General features: G+C 32.6%; 1 protein-coding gene across 1 annotated transcript in view; it reads right to left on the bottom strand.

The window, feature by feature from the left end:
* Window positions 1-6606: 6606 nt before the first annotated feature.
* Window positions 6607-23778, bottom strand: part of hp (haptoglobin) — an 18514-nt gene continuing 1342 nt past the window's right edge. The window contains exons 2-4 of the mRNA XM_028474011.1: window positions 10083-10165; window positions 8583-8851; window positions 6607-7164 (exon numbers count right to left, since the gene is read on the bottom strand). Of these exons, the coding sequence (XP_028329812.1) occupies window positions 6607-7164; window positions 8583-8851; window positions 10083-10165 (910 nt within the window). The remainder of the gene's footprint in view (window positions 7165-8582; window positions 8852-10082; window positions 10166-23778) is intronic.

Below are 23778 nucleotides of genomic sequence, written 5' to 3'. Positions count from 1 at the left end.
GATATAAATAAATAAAATCTCCTAAATTCCTTAGACCACAGAAACTTTTCACCTTTTGCAATATTTCACCTTTTGTATCATCTGTTTTTCACGTGTTTTCTATGTAACAGTCTTATTGAACAAAATCACCGCAGATCAGTTCATTCATATTCTTATTTTGGCAGGAATAAACATCTTTTTCAGAGGTGATAAAAGTATTAGTGTGAAGAAAAAAGGCGAGTTGAAGGTTTTATTTAGGATATAGTCATCATTGTGCATCATTTTACTCACCAAATAAAAAGGAGAGCTTTTGTGTTGTAGCAGTTATAAAACACAACATAAATAATTGTAAAATATAACTATTATGCTATTGCAACTATTGTATCTCCATTAATTGTCACATCAAACTGGCGGCTGTTGCATTCTGGGTTTCATGTGGGTGTATCTAAGCAGGGTTACTGAGTCTCTCTTCTCCTGCCTCCTGATCTCTGCTCCTTCATCCTGCCTCACACATCTAAAGCCACCAGTGCAAACGCATTGGAAGTCATCACACAGTGTGGTCTGATTCATTATTTTCAAACACAAAATTATTTTTTATAATTGGACTGGTGATCAGGGGTAGACTAGAACAAATATTCACTCCTGGCATCAGCGAACACCACGTTGTTAGAAGTTGTTATTAAGTCAGTGATGCTCACTATGTGGCTGTTTGTCTTAATTTTTATTATTATTCCCCCAGAAAACCTTAAAAGGGGAAACTTTTCAACCCCTTTTTTTTTTACCTATTTCCTTTGTCCCATTTTTGCATTTGTTGACACTTTTTTGAGACTTTAGCTACCTTTTGCCGATATATTTTTTGTCCATTCTTTTTGACTCTTTAATCCAATTTTTGTCCTTTATTTATTTTTGGCCACTTTTCATCCAAATAAGATATATTTTGTCCAATAAATACCACTTGTTTCATTTTTTTCCCATACATATTTGCCTCTTTTTGTTCCACATTTTTGCCCTTTTTCACTTTTGTTTGCCACATTTTCCTCATAAAGTTACCCTTTGCCATTACATACCACCTGATTTCGCTTTATTTGCCCATTTTTTGGCCACTTTTGACTGCTTTTGGCTCATTTTAGTCACTTTTCACCCATTTCTTGCCATGTTTTTGCTGCTTTTGGACCATTTTTGGGCACCTTACTATATCTGCTTCCACTCGTTCATCAAAAAAAAAGTAGAGGACCGGACTGTCCCACTTTGAGTCGACGACCCACCGGGACGATGCTCGGTATGCCAGGTGGCCAGTCCACCCCTGGAGCTGATTAACTAATACCATTTCACCAATTAAAATTTTTGTCCCGTACCCAATTAGAATTTCTGTCAAGACTTTTTTGTTTCTTGCACATTTATGATCATCAGTGGTACAGCTTTAGTGTGTGTTGCGTGCCATCTCAGTCAAAAAGAACAATATCCAAAGCTAAGATCCCTCCCTTTTTTTAAGATAATTGTCTCTTTTCCATCATCAGGATTTGAATCTATGAAATATTGATGATTTCTGCTTAAAGATTCAGTTTGAGGCTCAAGTTGTAAATGGATTGAAGTGCTGGCAAAGTGCAGCAGAAGATGAGTTGAATACCAGAAAGTCCTTCTCTCAGGTTTCTCAGTGGGTTACTCTTTATTTTTTATTTAGTTCAGCTTGCCCCCCCCACACCCCCCCACACACACACAGACACACACACACACACAGGCGACTGTAGCTTTTGAGCTTTTTGTTGTTCACACGCACACACACATCACTCAGTGTGTGAGAAGCCACTTCACACTCCTCACCTGAAGCCTCTCAGACGATGCTGAAGGAAGAAATGTAAAGGGTGAACCTGGTGTCAGTGACCTCAAATCAGAAAGGTTCATACTTATCCATCCATCCATCCATCCATCCATCCATCCAGGAAATAAATAAGTACTTTTGCAAATGCCATTAATGACAACTATAACAACTACTATTTAATCATTATCATTTTTCAAATATCTGTGTGTTTGCAGTAATATTTGATCAAATCTGTCTTACAGGATCCCAACGAATACAAAAAGAAAACCAATCACTTTAGGGTCATCCGACTGAACAAAATGACCTTCTTTGAATGTTGGAACGCTGCTGTTGTGCTGACAACACAATGCCATAAGGGAAACATCTGTGAGCAGATTATTTTAAACTCTAGATAGAGCTGGGAATCTCAAACTTTTTGGATCCATAGACCCTTTTCAAGCAAAATAAATGTATCAAGGACCCCCTCATAATCCTTTGCTGCCATTTTTATTGGTAAAAATGATCAATTCTTTGAACGTTTCAACTTAAATCTTTGCAGTAAAAATTAATTGTAGTACAAATCTGGCTCTACAGCATCCAATTCAGCCTGTAGGAAAGAGTAAGAATGACAGAGAAAACATGAGTGTAAATGACCAAATAATTCAGTTGTAGATACTGTATCTCAGCCCCTCCAAATACACACATTTTCTAAAAGTAAAATTGAATCCTGGAGTTCATCACAAACAATCCCACGAAATTCATTTCCATTGCACAAATTGGAGAATAAATCAAGGAATTTAGAATCAGAATAGTTTCATTGCCAAGTAGAGTTTAAAACAATACAAGGACACCTGTCATTCATTGCTTGGATATTGTCGGTGTCGTACATACAGATCAGTGGTTCGTCTTTGAACCCCAGGGGTTTAATGAGTCAGGGGTCGAGACATGCATACACAGTAAAAATGTGTTATATACTAATACTAGTTTATGAAACTAGTTTATAAATTAATGCACTGCTCCTTTTTCATATGTTTTTCCCTAGGCAGGGCTGGTGACGGTCAAAATGAAGCAAAAATAATAAACGTATCATTACTTAATTTTTTTTGTAAAATCTAAACATGCGTAGTTCCTGCAAAAAGGTCACACTCCTTCCTATAATGTTAACATTTGATGACATTTGCAGACATGGGAAAAAAAGAATGAATTATGATAACATTGTTACACTTTAATATTAAATATATACATTTTATTCAATTAAAATTAAAAGCCTTTTGAACAAAGCAAAAAAGAAAATTGCCACATGTTTACGTTTGTGTTCAAATAGAAAACATGGTCAATGTTTTGAAGAAGTCAAGATATATTTTTCCAAAAACGAAGGTTTCAGCGAATGCATTTATGAAGCTTGCAGGGTCAAGGACCTTCATTAATAACCAATGTTACTGATCACGTACACATGAAAGTGAAAACTAGGACATAATAATGTTGAATTTTTTTCCCCCACTTTAAAATCTAACTGATTGGTATTTGGCCCTTAGTGACATAAAGAATGTCTTAAAAAAAGAGTGACTTGAGTGTTTGCTTGAAGGGGACATGTGGTGATGATTTACTCTTTACCTCTGGCAATATTTCATAATTAGTTTTCCTGTGACGTCAAAGCAAACAAAGCCTATTTACAACCATTAACAGTGCACTTAGTGATAATGACTGTTAACTGTTGGAAACTGTGACAGAGGCGACATTTTAAATTACTTTTAACAAACCACATCCTCTTTCATCACCATAGCAATAGACACAGAAGATGATAGATATATTTAAAGGTCATCCACAATAATGCAGTGCATCACAATTCATAACCTGAGAGGAAAAGTCATTGATCAGGAGTCAGAAATCTCAGCAAAGCAGTAGGAAATACTGAAGATTAATCAATTTAAAAAAAAAGTCATTTGCAGATGTATTTTGTTCAGGAGATGATTAAAAATCTTTATCTAGAAACATTGAAAAGGAAATGCTTCTACTTAAAAAAAAACTTGATTTAGTAAAAATAAGTTATCATTAAATTTAAATAAAGCTAAGTTTATGTTTTTTGGAAACAAAATTAAAGAGGAAGTGACATTGTCTATTGATGGTACTGAGATTGAGAGAGTTTAGATTTAGATTCCTTGGAATTATTTTGGATGATCAACTGTCATGGAAATCTCTTATATCATATGTAAAAAAAAAAGTAAGGTGTCTAAAAATATTTTTATTTCGAACAAAGCTAAATATGTTTCATCTTGCAACATTTTGAGAATGTTATATTGTTCTATTATTTTGCCTTATTTCGCCTATTTTGTTGAAGTGTGGGGGTAACACATATACTAGCATTGAGTTTGTTACAAAAAAGAATTATCAGAATTATTTACCAAATTAGTTTAACAGATCATACAAATTATTTATTAATCAAATCAGGGTTATTAAAATTTTAAAGATATAATTGCACAGAAATTTAGATTTTAAGCACCACATACACTAGCTCGTACTACTTTAAAACTAATGTGCTTGCCTGTTGTCGGTGTGAGGTTGTGGAATGCTCAACAAAATGATTTGAAGATATTTGTCATTTTAAACAAAATGATATAGGCCAAAAATGTTTTATTTGGACTGTGATATTAGTTGATGTAAATAGGGGAATCTACGCTGGTTTGAATTTCCATGAAAGAAACAAATAAATAAATAATAATCATGTGTTGAGTAAATATGAAGCTGTCATTAAGAGACACCCTTTAACATGATTAACGTCTGTTTTAGAGTGGATCAATTGATAATACTCTAAAGTGGCTCAAACTGCAGTGAGATACTGTTTTGTGACCTCCACTGGTGCACATAGTGGTGATGGAGCCAGGGAGAGAACACTCTGAGTCTGCGGGAGGGTAATGGTCCCTGACAGGGATATTAATATTTAAGGAGCTGTGGAGCTCAAAGATGTGAAAATATCACCCATCCTGTGGCTGCTCCACAGAGTCTAAGCATCACCGTATTGGTTTTACTCCTTTAGATTAAACCTGCGTCATGGTCACATGGTACATTAGATAACATATCAATCTATAACATTAGCGGAAAAATGGTTTGTCTCCCATGTATCTCCCTCTTTACACACATTTTATGATTTTTCCATCACAGGCACGCACACATGTTACATTCGTGTAAAATTTATGACAGAATATTGTCTATGAACTCAGAATTTGTCGTTCTGAGATGTTTAAATTAAAAACCCCTTCACACACGTAAACCAGTTCGGTTTTAACCCAGATCAATAATTTCTTTGTAATTAAATTTCCTTGGACAGTGCAGAGAAATTTTTGTTTGATTGTGGTGAACATTAAATCATGTATAATTATAAGCCTGGTAATCACTCATGGGATGCTGCATCTTTGATGCTTGCTCATGTGTATTTTTTTTATTTTTATTTTTTTTTTAAATAAAACATAACTATATTTTGTGAAAAGTGCCATGAGATGTACTTGGCACCATACAAATACACTGAATACTTGTAATGTAAAAGTGTGATGTACAACCGTGGCTCAGGTGGTAGTGGGTCGTCTTCTGATCGAGAGGTTGGGGGTTCGATCCCAGTACCTGACTATGCGTCGAAGTGTCCTTGGGCAAGACACTGAACCCTAAGTTGCTCCCAGTGGTCGACTAGCGCCTTGCATGGCAGTCCTGTCCCACTGGTGTGTGAATGTGAGAGTGAATGGGTGAATGAGCTGGTATGTAAAGTGCTTTGAGACTGCTTCAGTGTGGTGATAAAGGGCTATATAAAATCAAGTCCATTTTACCAAATGTAAGAGTAGATATTTGTAAAATATGTCATAGACATGTTATTTTGCATGGTGTGTAGATTCAGTGATGTAGAGTTGCTGTTTTAGTGTTGCAGCATTGAATGGAGGTATATGTTTGTCAGAGGGCGATGCCAAACTGCTTTTGTTTTAATCACTGTCTTAAAGCTGCAGTATGTAGAATTGTGAGACTTGTATAGAAACAACCACGCTCCACCCTCCCCACCCTGTTTTGAAACCTATCGTCCCTTACTTGGTATCCTCATGAACGCGCACAACTGTGGAGCTCTTAGCAACTTTTTTCTCAATAGAGACTAGTGACAAATGCAGGGACTTTATCTTGTTGTTGTTATTGGAGAGTTTCCTTGTGTTTTAGAGACTCTGACATGAATGCACGTATCACGCTGTAGAATTGCATCTGTCCTCTCCACCTTGGACATATTTCTCTTAGGTTTACATGTGATGTATCTCGTCTGATTGATCTCTGCTTGGCTGAATCAGGATCAGACTCAGAAAAAACTTTACTCATCCCCGTGGGGTAATTAGAAAATTGACCTGAAAGGTTGCGTCACGCTCCTGGATTTCTAAAGGTGCACTGTCCTTTCAGAACACTTTGAATTACATTATGCTCAAAGGTGATTATGCATTTTTGGCCAAATGAAGCTAAAAAAAAAAAAAAAAACTTACATACTGCAGCTTTAACGACTGCAGCGGCAACACCATCATATTCATAGGTTACATATAAATGCCAACAATGTGTTTTTCATTTGAAATGCAAACATGTAAGCTATAATGCAAAGACCAGATTTTAATGAATTAAAAGTATGAATTAAAATATAAAAACATGTCCAGCCATTGTCAGTTATTTGTCTTTTATTGCTGTCTCAATCAGTTCAAGGCATGAAGAGTATACATCAATGAGAATTGTACATTTTGTTACAAGAATTTATTTTTTTTTTAAACAAAAATACTTGATATTTAACTTTGGTTCTTCCCAAAACTATCTTTTAGTTATCAAGCTTGCTGTCGGTACATCTTAGACATTACATTAGAGCGCAGAGCAGATGATCCCTCTGTGTCGCCCCTGATGACACTGTGAATCCAGGGCAAATAAGATGAGAGCTTCATATAGACTCCATGCTTGTACCTACTGCAGCTTTTATCATAGGACAGGATCCCTGCAGCATACACGTCCCCAGTCTCAGCATCGGTGACAGCCAGAGCACCTCCTGCATCTCCAAAACACACGTTCTCATCAAACTGAGTGGCACTGGTGCAAAACATGTTGTCATCGACAGCTGGAGTTCGATCACTGCTCCTATACTCTTCCTTGCAGACGGCGTGATTGACCAGAGGGAGAACGAGGTGTTTGAGGGACATGGCAGGGGTGAGGTGGACACCCCAGCCCCAGCCCGCTACAGCACCTGATCCATGCACAGCCAGGTCCTGGCCCCTCTCTGGTAGAGGGATGGGGGTCACTTTGTCACTGATTACCACAGGAGACTTTAGCTGGATCAAAGCCAGGTCATTGTCCCAGTCAGAGTAGTTCTGGAAACGTGGATGAAGAACAACCTATAGCAGGAGAAATATATTGTTTTTGCCTTTCGTTGCATTCAAATATAATGTTTACGGTGAAGATCAAAATGTGTATGTGTATGTCCATTTGTGGGATGTTTTTGTGTAACGATTTTGATGAATATAATGCAGTTCAAAAAATTGTACAAAAGATATGTCTTTGAAAAGTACAGAAATGAAATCTGATAGGTGTTGTGCATTCTGTTTTTTGTTCTGTTTTTCTTAATGGCTCGATTGGAGTATTTATTTGTATTGTCAATTTAGTTCATTTCATCCGATTTTGCATTTGTTAGCGGGGACGAATGGGGGTATGACTTGATGTTAAGTTGTGTGCCCTGTTTTTTTTTGTTTTTTTGTTTCCTCCCCATGTCTGTGTGGGGCGGCGCCTCATTCCATCAACTCACCTGTGCCATCTACACACCTGCTCATCATCAACCCTTCAGCGCCACCTTTTCCTGCAGTATAAAGGACCTGTGTGAAGCTGCATCGGATGCCAGTTCGTAAGCTATCCTATTGGTAAACACTCAAATAAAACGTATTGTCTCCCTGTTCTTGAACTCTTCTGTGCTCAATCTGCCCTCCAGCCACGCCCTCCCGCTCTGACCCCACAGCGCCAGCCCACCTGAGCTTCTCCGCCCATTATCTGTGCCTTCTTTTTGGATCAACGATACAGATAAGCTGTTGTGGTCTGCTTTTGGGTCCTAATGCCGTTTGGAGCATGCACCTAACACTTGACAAGCATATGCTTCTTCCTATCCCTAATTGAAGGAATCAAATGTATTATATTGAAATTTCCTTTTTTTTAAATTTTATTTCATAGAGATTTCCATTGAGTTTTTTTTAAAATTTGCTTTCATTTTCATCCAATTTTTATTTGTTCGTTTGAAATAAATAAATACAAATTTCGAAACAAATAAAAAAAATATAAATGCCCAATGGAAGAAATTAACAGCTCTGATCACCAAGGTCTAAGTCCTGCTTTTGGACATTCACTGTAAACACTAGCCAAGCCCGTGGAACCAGTATTAACATGGTCAACTCTTGAATAAGTAATAAAAATCAAAGAATGCTTCACAGAAAAAGCAGTTAGTGTTTTTAAAAATGCATTTTTTTCCAAACACGTTTCTGAGATTTCATGTTTAGCTTCAAAACATCTAAATTTTAAAGCTCAGCAAAGACTGTTTAGTATAAAACAATGGCAGTACACTATAAATTATAACAATTACATCTATACAAAGTTTATAAATCAAGCTGAAATTAAATGTTCTTCCGGTATTCTCTTCTTTTAAATTATGTATGGAAATAGTTTATAATCACAAGCAAAAAGATATAAAATGAGTGGTCAACAATTAAAATAAAATGAAAAAAATAAAATTCAAATGTTTGTGTTTATTAAAAAAAACAAATGGTCTCACCTTCTCCACAGTGACCTCCTTTGAGGCCTCAGCCTCAGCCTTGTTTGTGATTCCCAGGTACACTTTGGGGATGACGGGATTTGAGCCATGAATGTCCTGTCGACTCTTTCTCACAAAAAGGTTTCTCCCAGCTGTCAGCACCCAGCGGTCTGAGATGAGAGCACCACCTGCATAACCACCATCCAGTATGCTTTCACCAAGGTAGACCATAGCCTGCCAGGGGACATGAGGGGACAAGGTTCCTCCAATCATTCGCCTGGATCTGGAGCCTGGAACATACACACAATAATTGATGTTTATCAGACTGACTGGGCTGAGCCCAAACATAGATTGAAGCTGAAATTGTTCCATTGTAATGTTTTTCAACTAACATCTGAATTTGTTTTTAAGCCATACACAGTGTCAAAAAGTCAACATCAAACTTGTGTTACTTTTATTTCATAAATGTATTTGTCTATGTGTTGCATCTGGTTTATCTTTTTTGCATTAACTCATTAAATTTTAATGCCTAACTGATTACACAACACAATATGCACAACTATAACGAACTATACTACAATTATTCACTCTCAACTTAAAACAGCTGACTCTTCCACACCCTCTCAATTTTCCTACCCTGACTCCCTCTTCCCTGTTCCCTTCCCCCTCACTTAGGTGTAACACTCTCTTTTTATATTCTCCTTTTAATAAAGTTTTTCTTCCTTAGGTAGGGCTGGTGATGGTCACAATTATGCGATAAAATACATTTGTTTATTTAATTGCAATACCAAAACATGCACTGCTGTCGTGAAAAGATTGCACGACATGTAGTGTTGACCTAAGATGCAATAGGCATAGACTGCCGGGGGGGTCTGGCATGCTCGGTTGGAGAGAGGTTGGAGAGGGCGTTAAGAGAGAGGTCATTTAGGTTAGAGAGGGACCGGAGAGGGTCCCATTCCTCTCTCAAACACTCCCTCTATGTCTGCTTCTTCCCTTGTGTGTTTGCTCCTGTACTCCTTCTGGCTTTTGTCTTGCAGGTCCGTGGGATCCTCAGTGTGGAGTTACAGAGTCTCAACAACTCTGTCTCCACCCTTTCCTCTGCACACACCCAACACAGCATAACGTGGATGGCTGTTCATCATAGGAATGGGATCCACACAAGGTTCCTGCTGCTTAACAGAAGGTTTTCCTTGCCGCCATGATGAATTCATGTTGGGTGTGGGATACATATGTATGTGTATATACGTATATATGCATATGTGTGTATCCATAAAATGAAGAGTCCGTCCTTAAGACTGCTCTACTGTAAAGTGTCTTGAGATACCATTGGTTATGATTTGGCGCTATACAAATAAAGATTGATTGATTGATTGATTGATTGAGATGGATTGACCTTTGATGTGCAGACAAGGTAAAAAAAAAAAAAAGAAAATTTGATTATGTTTTCATTTCATCAGAAGAGGATATTACTTGTTCAAAATGGCATCTTAATACCAGAGTATATGAGTGATTTTGTGTTACCTGATGATGAGCTTTTGGTCCTTCCTTCAGCCACATCTGTCAGACAGGCCAATGCAGCCAGGAGGACGAGGGTCAGAGAAATCCTTCAAAGACCAACAATTGAAGATTAAACATGCTATAAAGTGCAGAAAAGCGTGTGAATGTAAAGCTTTTTCACCAAGGACTTTTCCTTAACGCACAGGCATTAAAAACACAACAAGCATGAATGTGCAAAATGTTGTCTATAGACATCACAATTGAAGAAAAAAAAAAAAAATTACTTGAATATGTAGTAGTAGCAAAGTTCTCATGAAAAAAACTCAATGTCCATGTGCATAGAGACAACCACAAGTCCAATATCTTTTTTCTGTGAGTATACCAATATATTTTTTTATATAATAAAATGATCCTCAAGACAACTGACAAGTAGCAGAAAAAGTGGATATGAAAAATATTTTATTGATAACGTATGTGTAAGCCATAGAATTGGAACATTTTTACACCCAGTTTAAATGTGCTCATCACATTTGAACTAGTTTTGATGGTCTTATGATATCCTTATCTCAGAAAAAAATACCCAAAAGTTTCTATTTTTATGCCTTACTACTGTATATCCTTATCTCAGAAAAAGAAGGAGGTAAGGCTATAGCAAGGAGTGAAATTTGACGAAAAAAAATCAAAACGGAGGTAAGGCTATATAAAGGCATACAATTTGTCGAAAAGATTTCAAACGCCTCAAAACCGAGGTGAAGCTATTGTAACGCAAAAAATTCAAAACGGAGGAAAGGCTATAGTAAAGCACTAAAAACGATGAAAAAATTTCAAACACCTCAAAACGTATGTAAAGCTTCAGAAAGGCATAAAAACTTGCGAAAAAAACTCAAACACCTCAAAACGGAAGTAAAAATATAGTAAGGCACCAAAATTCAAAGAGAAGATTTCAAACGCTCGAATCGGAGGTATGGCTATAGTAAGGCCTAAAAAAGTGAGAAAAAATGTCAAAGCCTCAAAACGAAGGTAAAGCTATAGTGAGGCATGAAATTAAACAAAAAAATTTCAATTTCCTAAAAACAGAAGAAAGGCTATAGTAAGGCAAAAAATTTGTGAACGAATTTTAAAATGCCTCAAAACGTTATTAAGGCTATAGTAAGGCATAAAATTTGACAAAAAAATTTCAAACAACCCAAAACAGTGAAAAAATTGAAGATACATTTTCAAACGCCTCAAGACGTTAGTAAGACTACAGTAAGGCATGAAATTTGACGAAAACTTTTCAAACGCCTGAAAACGGTAGTAAGGCATAACATTTGACCAAAAAATTTCAAACACCTCAGAACGGAGGTAAGGCTATAAAAAGGCATAACATTTTGCAAATTTTTTTTAAAACGCCTCAAAACGAAGGTAAGGCTGTCGTAAGGTATAAAATTTGAGAAAAACATTTCAAACACCTCAAAACGGAGGTTTTGAATGTTCATATTTTTCAAAAAAAAAAAAAGACCATCATTAGACCCTGAAAACTACTGCAAATATAATGCACATACTTAAAATAGGCAAAGAAAGCAAGAAGGCACAAAAAATGACAAAAATCAAAAATCACCCAAAATCGGAGGAAAGGCTATAGTAAGGCATTTTTTTCAAAATTTAAAAAAAAAAAAAAACTGAGTTAAGACCATCAATAGATCTTGAAAACTACTGCAAATATAATGCACATACTTAAAATAGGTTAAGAAAGCAGGAAGGCACAAAAAATGAAAAAAATAAAAAATCACCCAAAATCGGAGGTAAGGCTATAGCAAGGCATATTTTTTCAAAAATTAAAAAAAAAAAAAAATTGAGTTAGGACCATCATTACACCATAAAAACTACTGCAAATATAATGCACATACTTAAACAGGGCTAAAAAAGCAACAAGGCACAAAAAATGACAAAAAACAAAAATCACTCAAAATCAAAAGTAAGGCTATAGCAAGGCATATTTTTTTCGAAAATTAAAAAAAAAAAAATTGAGTTAGGACCATCAATAAACCCTAAAAACTACTGCAAATATAATGCACATACTTAAACAGGGCTAAAATAGCAGTAAGGCACAAAAAATGACAAAAAAACAAAAATCACCCAAAATCAAAAGTAAGGCTATAGCAAGGCATATTTTTTCAAAAATTTCAAAATAAAAAACATTGAGTTAGGACCATCATTAGACCATAAAAACTACTGCAATTATAATGCACATACTTAAACAGGGCTAAAAAAGCATCAAGGCACAAAAAATGACAAAAAACAAAAATCACCCAAAATCAAAAGTAAGGCTATAGCATGGCATATTTTTTAAAAAATTTCAAAAAAAATAAAATTGAGTTAGGACCATCATTAGACCCTAAAAACTACTGCAATTATAATGCACATACTTAAACAGGGCTAAAAAAGCATCAAGGCACAAAAAATGACAAAAAACAAAAATCACCCAAAATCAAAAGTAAGGCTATAGCATGGCATATTTTTTAAAAAATTTCAAAAAAAATAAAATTGAGTTAGGACCATCATTAGACCCCAAAAACTACCGCAAATATAATGCACATACTTAAACAGGGCTAAGAAAGCATTAAGCCACAAAAAATGACAAAAATAAAAAATCACCCAAAATCGGAGGTAAGGCTAAAGTAAGGCATATTTTTTCAAAAATTAAAAAAAAAAGAAAAATTGAGTTAGGACCATCATTACACCATAAAAACTACTGCAAATATAATGCACATACTTAAACAGGGCTAAAAAAGCAAAAAGGCACAAAAAATGACAAAAAATAAAAATCACCCAAAATAAAAAGTAAGGCTAAATCAAGGCATATTTTTTTCAAAAATTAAAAAAAAAAAAATTGAGTTAGGACCATCAATAAACCCCAAAAACTACTGCAAATATAATGCACATACTTAAACGTGGCTAAAAAAGCAGTAAGTCATAAAAAACAAACATCACCCAAAATCAAAAGTAAGGCTATAGCAAGGCATATTTTTTCAAAAATTTCAAAAAAGAAAAAATTGAGTTAGGACCATCAATAGACCCTAAAAACTACTGCAAATATAATGCACATACTTAAACAGGGCTAAAATAGCAGTAAGGCACAAAAAATGACAAAAAACAAAAATCACCCAAAATCAAAAGTAAGGCTATAGCATGGCATATTTTTTCAAAAATTTCAAAAAAAATAAAATTGAGTTAGGACCATCATTAGACCCTAAAAACTACTGCAAATACAATGCACATACTTAAACAGAGCTAAATAAGCAGTAAGGCACAAAAAATGACAAAAAACAAAAATCACCCAAAATCAAAAGTAAGGCTATAGCAAGGCATATTTTTTTCAAAAATTTAAAAAAAAAAAAAACATTGAGTTAGGACCATCATTAGACCATAAAAACTACTGCAATTATAATGCACATACTTAAACAGGGCTAAAAAAGCATCAAGGCACAAAAAATGACAAAAAACAAAAATCACCCAAAATCAAAAGTAAGGCTATAGCATGGCATATTTTTTTCAAAAATTAAAAAAAAAAAAAATTGAGTTAGGACCATCATTAGACCCTAAAAACTACTGCAAATATAATGCACATACTTAAACGTGGCTAAAAAAGCAGTAAGGCACAAAAAATGACAAAAAACAAACATCACCCAAAATCAAAAGTAAGGCTATAGCAAGGCATATTTTTTCAAAAATTTCAGAAAAAAAAAAATTGAGTTTGGACCATCAATAGACCCTAAAAACTACTGCAAATACAATGCACATACTTAAACAGGGCTAAAATAGCAGTAAGGCACAAAAAATGACAAAAAACAAAAATCACCCAAAATCAAAAGTAAGGCTATAGAAAGGCATATTTTTTCAAAAATTTCAAAAAAAAAACCATTGAGTTAGGACCATCAATAGACCCTAAAAACTACTGCAAATACAATGCACATACTTAAACAGGGCTAAAAAAGCATCAAGGCACAAAAAATGACAAAAAACAAAAATCACCCAAAATCAAAAGTAAGGCTATAGCATGGCATAATTTTTTAAAAACTAAAAAAAAAAAGAAAAATTGAGTTAGGACCATCATTAGACCTTAAAAACTACTGCAAATATAATGCACATACTTAAACAGGGCTAAAAAAAAAGCAGCAAGGCACAAAAAATGACAAAAAACAAAAATCACCCAAAATCAAAAGTAAGGCTATAGCAAGGCATATTTTTTTCAAAAATTAAAAAAAAAAAAAAATTGAGTTAGGGCCATCAATAAACCCTAAAAACTACTGCAAATATAATGCACATACTTAAACGTGGCTAAAAAAGCAGTAAGGCACAAAAAATGACAAAAAACAAAAATCACCCAAAATCAAAAGTAAGGCTATAGCATGGCATATTTTTTCAAAAATTTCAGAAAAAAAAAATTGAGTTAGGACCATCATTAGACCCTAAAAACTACTGCAAATACAATGCACATACTTAAACAGGGCTAAAAAAAAAACAGTAAGGCACAAAAAATGACAAAAAACAAAAATCACCCAAAATCAAAAGTAAGGCTATAGCAAGGCATATTTTTTCAAAAATTTCAGAAAAAAAAAAATTGAGTTTGGACCATCAATAGACCCTAAAAACTACTGCAATTATAATGCACATACTTAAACAGGGCTAAAATAGCAGTAAGGCACAAAAAATGACAAAAAACAAAAATCACCCAAAATCAAAAGTAAGGCTATAGCAAGGCATATTTTTTCAAAAATTTCAAAAAAAAAACCATTGAGTTAGGACCATCAATAGACCCTAAAAACTACTGCAAATACAATGCACATACTTAAACAGGGCTAAAAAAGCATCAAGGCACAAAAAATGACAAAAAACAAAAATCACCCAAAATCAAAAGTAAGGCTATAGCATGGCATAATTTTTTAAAAACTAAAAAAAAAAGAAAAATTGAGTTAGGACCATCATTAGACCTTAAAAACTACTGCAAATATAATGCACATACTTAAACAGGGCTAAAAAAGCATCAAGGCACAAAAAATGACAAAAAAACAAAAATCACCCAAAATCAAAAGTAAGGCTATAGCAAGGCATATTTTTTTCAAAAATTAAAAAAAAAAAAAAATTGAGTTAGGGCCATTAATAAACCCTAAAAACTACTGCAAATATAATGCACATATTTAAACGTGGCTAAAAAAGCAGTAAGGCACAAAAAATGACAAAAAACAAAAATCACCCAAAATCAAAAGTAAGGCTATAGCATGGCATATTTTTTCAAAAAATTGAAAAAAATTAAATTGAGTTAGGACCATCATTAGACCCTAAAAACTACTGCAAATACAATGCACATACTTAAACAGGGCTAAAAAAGCAGTAAGGCACAAAAAATGACAAAAAACAAAAATCACCCAAAATCAAAAGTAAGGCTATAGCATGGCATATTTTTTCAAAAAATTAAAAAAAATAAAATTGAGTTAGGACCATCAATAGACCCTAAAAAACTAATGCAAATATAATGCACATACCTAAACAGGGCTAAAATAGCAGTAAGGCACAAAAAATGACAAAAAACAAAAATCACCCAAAATCAAAAGTAAGGCTATAGCATGGCATATTTTTTCAAAAATTTCAAAAAAAATAAAATTGAGTTAGGACCATCATTAGACCCTAAAAACTACTGCAAATACAATGCACATACTTAAACAGGGCTAAAAAAGCAGTAAGGCACAACAAAATGACAAAAAACAAAAATCACCCAAAATAAAAAGTAAGGCTAAATCAAGGCATATTTTTTTCAAAAATTAAAAAAAAAAAATTGAGTTAGGACCATCAATAAACCCCAAAAACTACTGCAAATATAATGCACATACTTAAACGTGGCTAAAAAAGCAGTAAGTCATAAAAAACAAACATCACCCAAAATCAAAAGTAAGGCTATAGCAAGGCATATTTTTCAAAAATTTCAAAAAAGAAAAAATTGAGTTAGGACCATCAATAGACCCTAAAAACTACTGCAAATATAATGCACATACTTAAACAGGGCTAAAATAGCAGTAAGGCACAAAAAACAAAAATCACCCAAAATCAAAAGTAAGGCTATAGCATGGCATATTTTTTCAAAAATTTCAAAAAAAATAAAATTGAGTTAGGACCATCATTAGACCCTAAAAACTACTGCAAATACAATGCACATACTTAAACAGAGCTAAAAAAGCAGTAAGGCACAAAAAATGACAAAAAACAAAAATCACCCAAAATCAAAAGTAAGGCTATAACAAGGCATATATTTTTCAAAAATTTAAAAAAAAAAAAACATTGAGTTAGGACCATCATTAGACCATAAAAACTACTGCAATTATAATGCACATACTTAAACAGGGCTAAAAAAGAATCAAGGCACAAAAAATGACAAAAAACAAAAATCACCCAAAATCAAAAGTAAGGCTATAGCATGGCATATTTTTTTCAAAAATTAAAAAAAAAAAAATTGAGTTAGGACCATCAATAAACCCTAAATACTACTGCAAATATAATGCACATACTTAAACAGGGCTAAAAAAGAATCAAGGCACAAAAAATGACAAAAAACAAAAATCACCCAAAATCAAAAGTAAGGCTATAGCATGGCATATTTTTTTCAAAAATTAAAAAAAAAAAAAATTGAGTTAGGACCATCAATAAACCCTAAAAACTACTGCAAATATAATGCACATACTTAAACAGGGCTAAAAAAGCAGTAAGGCACAAAAAATGACAAAAAACAAAAATCACCCAAAATCAAAAGTAAGGCTATAGCAAGGCATATTTTTTCAAAAATTTAAAAAAAAAAAACATTGAGTTAGGACCATCATTAGACCCTAAAAACTACTGCAATTATAATGCACATACTTAAACAGGGCTAAAAAAGAATCAAGGCACAAAAAAAAGACAAAAAAACAAACATCACCCAAAATCAAAAGTAAGGCTATAGCATGGCATATTTTTTCAAAAATTAAAAAAAAAAAAAATTGAGTTAGGACCATCAATAAACCCTAAAAACTACTGCAAATATAATGCACATACTTAAACGTGGCTAAAAAAGCAGTAAGGCACAAAAAATGACAAAAAACAAACATCACCCAAAATCAAAAGTAAGGCTATAGCAAGGCATATTTTTTCAAAAATTTCAGAAAAAAAAAAATTGAGTTTGGACCATCAATAGACCCTAAAAACTACTGCAAATACAATGCACATACTTAAACAGGGCTAAATTAGCAGTAAGGCACAAAAAATGACAAAAAACAAAAATCACCCAAAATCAAAAGTAAGGCTATAGCATGGCATATTTTTTCAAAAATTAAAAAAAAAAAAAATTGAGTTAGGACCATCAATAAACCCTAAAAACTACTGCAAATATAATGCACATACTTAAACGTGGCTAAAAAAGCAGTAAGGCACAAAAAATGACAAAAAACAAACATCACCCAAAATCAAAAGTAAGGCTATAGCAAGGCATATTTTTTCAAAAATTTCAGAAAAAAAAAACATTGAGTTAGGACCATCAATAGACCCTAAAAACTACTGCAAATACAATGCACATACTTAAACAACGCTACAATAGCAGTAAGGCACAAAAAACAAAAATCACCCAAAATCAAAAGTAAGGCTATAGCAAGGCATATTTTTTCAAAAATTTCAAAAAAAAAACCATTGAGTTAGGACCATCAATAGACCCTAAAAACTACTGCAAATACAATGCACATACTTAAACAGGGCTAAAAAAGCATCAAGGCACAAAAAATGACAAAAAACAAAAATCACCCAAAATCAAAAGTAAGGCTATAGCATGGCATATTTTTTAAAAATTTCAAAAAAAAAGAAAATTGAGTTAGGACCATCATTAGACCCTAAAAACTACTGCAAATATAATGCACATACTTAAACAGGGCTAAAAAAAAAGCAGCAAGGCACAAAAAATGACAAAAAACAAAAATCACCCAAAATCAAAAGTAAGGCTATAGCAAGGCATATTTTTTTCAAAAATTAAAAAAAAAAAAAAATTGAGTTAGGACCATCAATAAACCCTAAAAACTACTGCAAATATAATGCACATATTTAAACGTGGCTAAAAAAGCAGTAAGTCACAAAAAACAAAAATCACCCAAAATCAAAAGTAAGGCTATAGCATGGCATATTTTTTCAAAAAATTAAAAAAAATAAAATTGAGTTAGGACCATCAATAGACCCTAAAAACTACTGCAAATATAATGCACATACCTAAACAGGGCTAAAATAGCAGTAAGGCACAAAAAATGACAAAAAACAAAAATCACCCAAAATCAAAAGTAAGGCTATCGCATGGCATATTTTTTCAAAAATTTCAAAAAAGAAAAAATTGAGTTAGGACCATCAATAGACCCAAAAAACTACTGCAAATACAATGCACATACTTAAACAGGGCTAAAATAGCAGTAAGGCACAAAAAATGACAAAAAACAAAAATCACCCAAAATCAAAAGTAAGGCTATAGCATGGCATATTTTTTCAAAAATTTCAAAAAAAATAAAATTGAGTTAGGACCATCATTAGACCCTAAAAACTACTGCAAATACAATGCACATACTTAAACAGGGCTAAAAAAGCAACAAGGCACAAAAAATGACAAAAAACAAAAATCACTCAAAATCAAAAGTAAGGCTATAGCATGGCATATTTTTTCAAAAATTTCAAAAAAAAAATAATATTGAGTTAGGACCATCATTAGACCCTAAAAACTACTGCAAATATAATGCACATACCTAAACAGGGCTAAAATAGCAGTGAGGCACAAAAAATGACAAAAAACAAAAATCACCCAAAATCAAAAGTAAGGCTATAGCATGGCATATTTTTTCAAAAATTTCAAAAAAAAAAAATTGAGTTAGGACCATCAATAAACCCTAAAAACTACTGCAAATATAATGCACATACTTAAACAGGGCTAAAAAAAAAAGCAACAAGGCACAAAAAATGACAAAAAACAAAAATCACCCAAAATCAAAAGTAAGGCTATAGCATGGCATATTTTTTCAAAAATTTCAAAAAAAAAAAAATTGAGTTAGGACCATCAATAAACCCTAAAAACTACTGCAAATATAATGCACATACCTAAACAGGGCTAAAATAGCAGTAAGGCACAAAAAATGACAAAAAACAAAAATCACCCAAAATCAAAAGTAAGGCTATAGCATGGCATATTTTTTCAAAAATTTCAAAAAAAAAAAATTGAGTTAGGACCATCAATAGACCCTAAAAACTACTGCAAATACAATGCACATACTTAAACAGGGCTAAAATAGCAGTAAGGCACAAAAAATGACAAAAAAACAAAAATCACCCAAAATCAAAAGTAAGGCTATAGCAAGGCATATTTTTTCAAAAATTTCAAAAAAAATAAAATTGAGTTAGGACCATCATTAGACCCTAAAAACTACTGCAAATATAATGCACATACTTAAACAGGGCTAAAATAGCAGTAAGGCACAAAAAATGACAAAAAACAAAAATCACCCAAAATCAAAAGTAAGGCTATAGCATGGCATATTTTTTCAAAAATTTCAAAAAAGAAAAAATTGAGTTAGGACCATCATTAGACCCTAAAAAACTACTGCAAATACAATGCACATACTTAAACAGGGCTAAAAAAGCAACAAGGCACAAAAAATGACAAAAAACAAAAATCACTCAAAATCAAAAGTAAGGCTATAGCATGGCATATTTTTTCAAAAATTTCAAAAAAAATAAAATTGAGTTAGGACCATCATTAGACCCTAAAAACTACTGCAAATATAATGCACATACTTAAACAGGGCTAAAATAGCAGTAAGGCACAAAAAATGACAAAAAACAAAAATCACCCAAAATCAAAGTAAGGCTATAGCATGGCATATTTTTTCAAAAATTTCAAAAAAAAAAAATTGAGTTAGGACCATCAATAAACCCTAAAAACTACTGCAATTATAATGCACATACTTAAACAGGGCTAAAAAAGCAGTAAGTCACAAAAAATGACAAAAAACAAAAATCACCCAAAATCAAAAGTAAGGCTATAGCATGGCATATTTTTTCAAAAATTTCAAAAAAAAAAAATTGAGTTAGGACCATCAATAAACCCTAAAAACTACTGCAAATATAATGCACATACTTAAACAGGGCTAAAATAGCAGTAAGGCACAAAAAATGACAAAAAACAAAAATCACCCAAAATCAAAAGTAAGGCTATAGCATGGCATATTTTTTCAAAAATTTCAAAAAAAAAAAATTGAGTTAGGACCATCAATAGACCCTAAAAACTACTGCAAATACAATGCACATACTTAAACAGGGCTAAAAAAGCAACAAGGCACAAAAAATGACAAAAAACAAAAATCACCCAAAATCAAAAGTAAGGCTATAGCATGGCATATTTTTTAAAAAATTTCAAAAAAAATAAAATTGAGTTAGGACCATCAATAAACCCTAAAAACTACTGCAAATATAATGCACATACTTAAACAGGGCTAAAATAGCAGTAAGGCACAAAAAAATGACAAAAAACAAAAATCACCCAAAATCAAAAGTAAGGCTATAGCATGGCATATTTTTTCAAAAATTTCAAAAAAAATAAAATTGAGTTAGGACCATCATTAGACCCTAAAAACTACTGCAAATACAATGCACATACTTAAACAGGGCTAAAAAAGCAACAAGGCACAAAAAATGACAAAAAACCAAAATCACTCAAAATCAAAAGTAAGGCTATAGCATGGCATATTTTTTCAAAAATTTCAAAAAAATAAAATTGAGTTGGGACCATCAATAAACCCTAAAAACTACTGCAAATATAATGCACATACCTAAACAGGGCTAAAATAGCAGTAAGGCACAAAAAATGACAAAAAACAAAAAATCACCCAAAATCAAAAGTAAGGCTATAGCATGGCATATTTTTTCAAAAATTTCAAAAAAAAATAAAATTGAGTTAGGACCATCAATAAACCCTAAAAACTACTGCAAATATAATGCACATACTTAAACAGGGCTAAAATAGCAGTAAGGCACAAAAAATGACAAAAAACAAAAATCACCCATAATCAAAAGTAAGGCTATAGCATGGCATATTTTTTCAAAAATTTCAAAAAAAATAAAATTGAGTTAGGACCATCATTAGACCCTAAAAACTACTGCAAATACAATGCACATACTTAAACAGGGCTAAAAAGGCAACAAGGCACAAAAAATGACAAAAAACAAAAATCACTCAAAATCAAAAGTAAGGCTATAGCATGGCATATTTTTTCAAAAATTTCAAAAAAGAAAAAATTGAGTTAGGACCATCAATAGACCCTAAAAACCACTGCAATTATAATGCACATACTTAAACGTGGCTAAAAAAGCAGTAAGTCACAAAAAATGACAAAAAAAAAAAAATCACCCAAAATCAAAAGTATGGCATATTTTTTCAAAAATTTCAAGAAAAAAAAATTGAGTTAGGACCATCAATAAACCCTAAAAACTACTGCAAATATAATGCACATACTTAAACAGGGCTAAAATAGCAGTAAGGCACAAAAAATGACAAAAAACAAAAATCACCCAAAATCAAAAGTAAGGCTATAGCATGGCATATTTTTTCAAAAATTTCAAAAAAAAATAAAATTGAGTTAGGACCATCATTAGACCCTAAAAACTACTGCAAATACAATGCACATACTTAAACAGGGCTAAAAAAGCAGCAAGGCACAAAAAATGACAAAAAACAAAAATCACTCAAAATCAAAAGTAAGGCTATAGCATGGCATATTTTTTCAAAAATTTCAAAAAAAAAATAATATTGAGTTAGGACCATCATTAGACCCTAAAAACTACTGCAAATATAATGCACATACCTAAACAGGGCTAAAATAGCAGTGAGGCACAAAAAATGACAAAAAACAAAAATCACCCAAAATGAAAAGTAAGGCTATAGCATGGCATATTTTTTCAAAAAATTTCAAAAAAAAAAAATTGAGTTAGGACCATCAATAAACCCTAAAAACTACTGCAAATATAATGCACATACTTAAACAGGGCTAAAATAGCAGTAAGGCACAAAAAATGACAAAAAACAAAAATCACCCAAAATCAAAAGTAAGGCTATAGCATGGCATATTTTTTCAAAATTTTCAAAAAAAATAAAATTGAGTTAGGACCATCATTAGACCCTAAAAACTACTGCAAATACAATGCACATACTTAAACAGGGCTAAAAAAGCAACAAGGCACAAAAAATGACAAAAAACAAAAATCACTCAAAATCAAAAGTAAGGCTATAGCATGGCATTTTTTTTCAAAAACTTCAAAAAAAAAAAATTGAGTTAGGACCATCAATAAACCCTAAAAACTACTGCAAATATAATGCACATACTTAAACAGGGCTAAAATAGCAGTAAGGCACAAAAAATGACAAAAAACAAAAATCACCCAAAATCAAAAGTAAGGCTATAGCATGGCATATTTTTTTCAAAAATTTCAAAAAAAATAAAATTGAGTTAGGACCATCATTAGACCCTAAAAACTACTGCAAATACAATGCACATACTTAAACAGGGCTAAAAAAGCAACAAGGCACAAAAAATGACAAAAAACAAAAATCACTCAAAATCAAAAGTAAGGCTATAGCATGGCATATTTTTTCAAAAATTTCAAAAAAGAAAAAATTGAGTTAGGACCATCAATAAACCTAAAAACTACTGCAAATATAATGCACATACTTAAACAGGGCTAAAATAGCAGTAAGGCACAAAAAATGACAAAAAAACAAAAATCACCCAAAATCAAAAGTAAGGCTATAGCATGGCATATTTTTTCAAAAATTTAAAAAAAAAAAAATTGAGTTAGGACCATCAATAAACCCTAAAAACTACTGCAAATATAATGCACATACTTAAACAGGGCTAAAATAGCAGTAAGGCACAAAAAATGACAAAAAACAAAAATCACCCAAAATCAAAAGTAAGGCTATAGCATGGCATATTTTTTCAAAAATTTCAAAAAAAATAAAATTGAGTTAGGACCATCAATAAACCCTAAAAACTACTGCAAATATAATGCACATACTTAAACTGGGCTAAAATAGCAGTAAGGCACAAAAAAATGACAAAAAACAAAAATCACCCAAAATCAAAAGTAAGGCTATAGCAAGGCATATTTTTTCAAAAAATTGAAAAAAAAAAAATTGAGTTAGGACCATCATTAGACCCTAAAAACTACTGCAAATACAATGCACATACTTAAACAGGGCTAAAAAAGCAGTAAGGCTCAAAAATGACAAAAAAACAAAAATCACCCAAAATCAAAAGTAAGGCTATAGCATGGCATATTTTTTCAAAAAAATTAAAAAAAAAAAAAACTTTCAGTTAGGACCATCATTAGACCCCAAAAACTACTGCAAATACAATGCACATACTTAAACAGGGCTAAAAAGCAGTAAGGCACAAAAAATGACAAAAAACAAAAATCACCCAAAATCAAAAGTAAGGCTATAGCATGGCATATTTTTTCAAAAATTTCAAAAAAGAAAAAATTGAGTTAGGACCATCAATAGACCCTAAAAACCACTGCAATTATAATGCACATACTTAAACGTGGCTAAAAAAGCAGTAAGGCACAAAAAATGACAAAAAACAAAAATCACCCAAAATCAAAAGTATAGCAAGGCATATTTTTTTCAAAAATTTCAAAA

This window comes from Gouania willdenowi, chromosome 3 (assembly GCF_900634775.1).
Source record: "Gouania willdenowi chromosome 3, fGouWil2.1, whole genome shotgun sequence".
Classification (NCBI taxonomy): domain Eukaryota; kingdom Metazoa; phylum Chordata; class Actinopteri; order Blenniiformes; family Gobiesocidae; genus Gouania; species Gouania willdenowi.
This window is presented reverse-complemented; position numbering and strand designations above follow the sequence as displayed.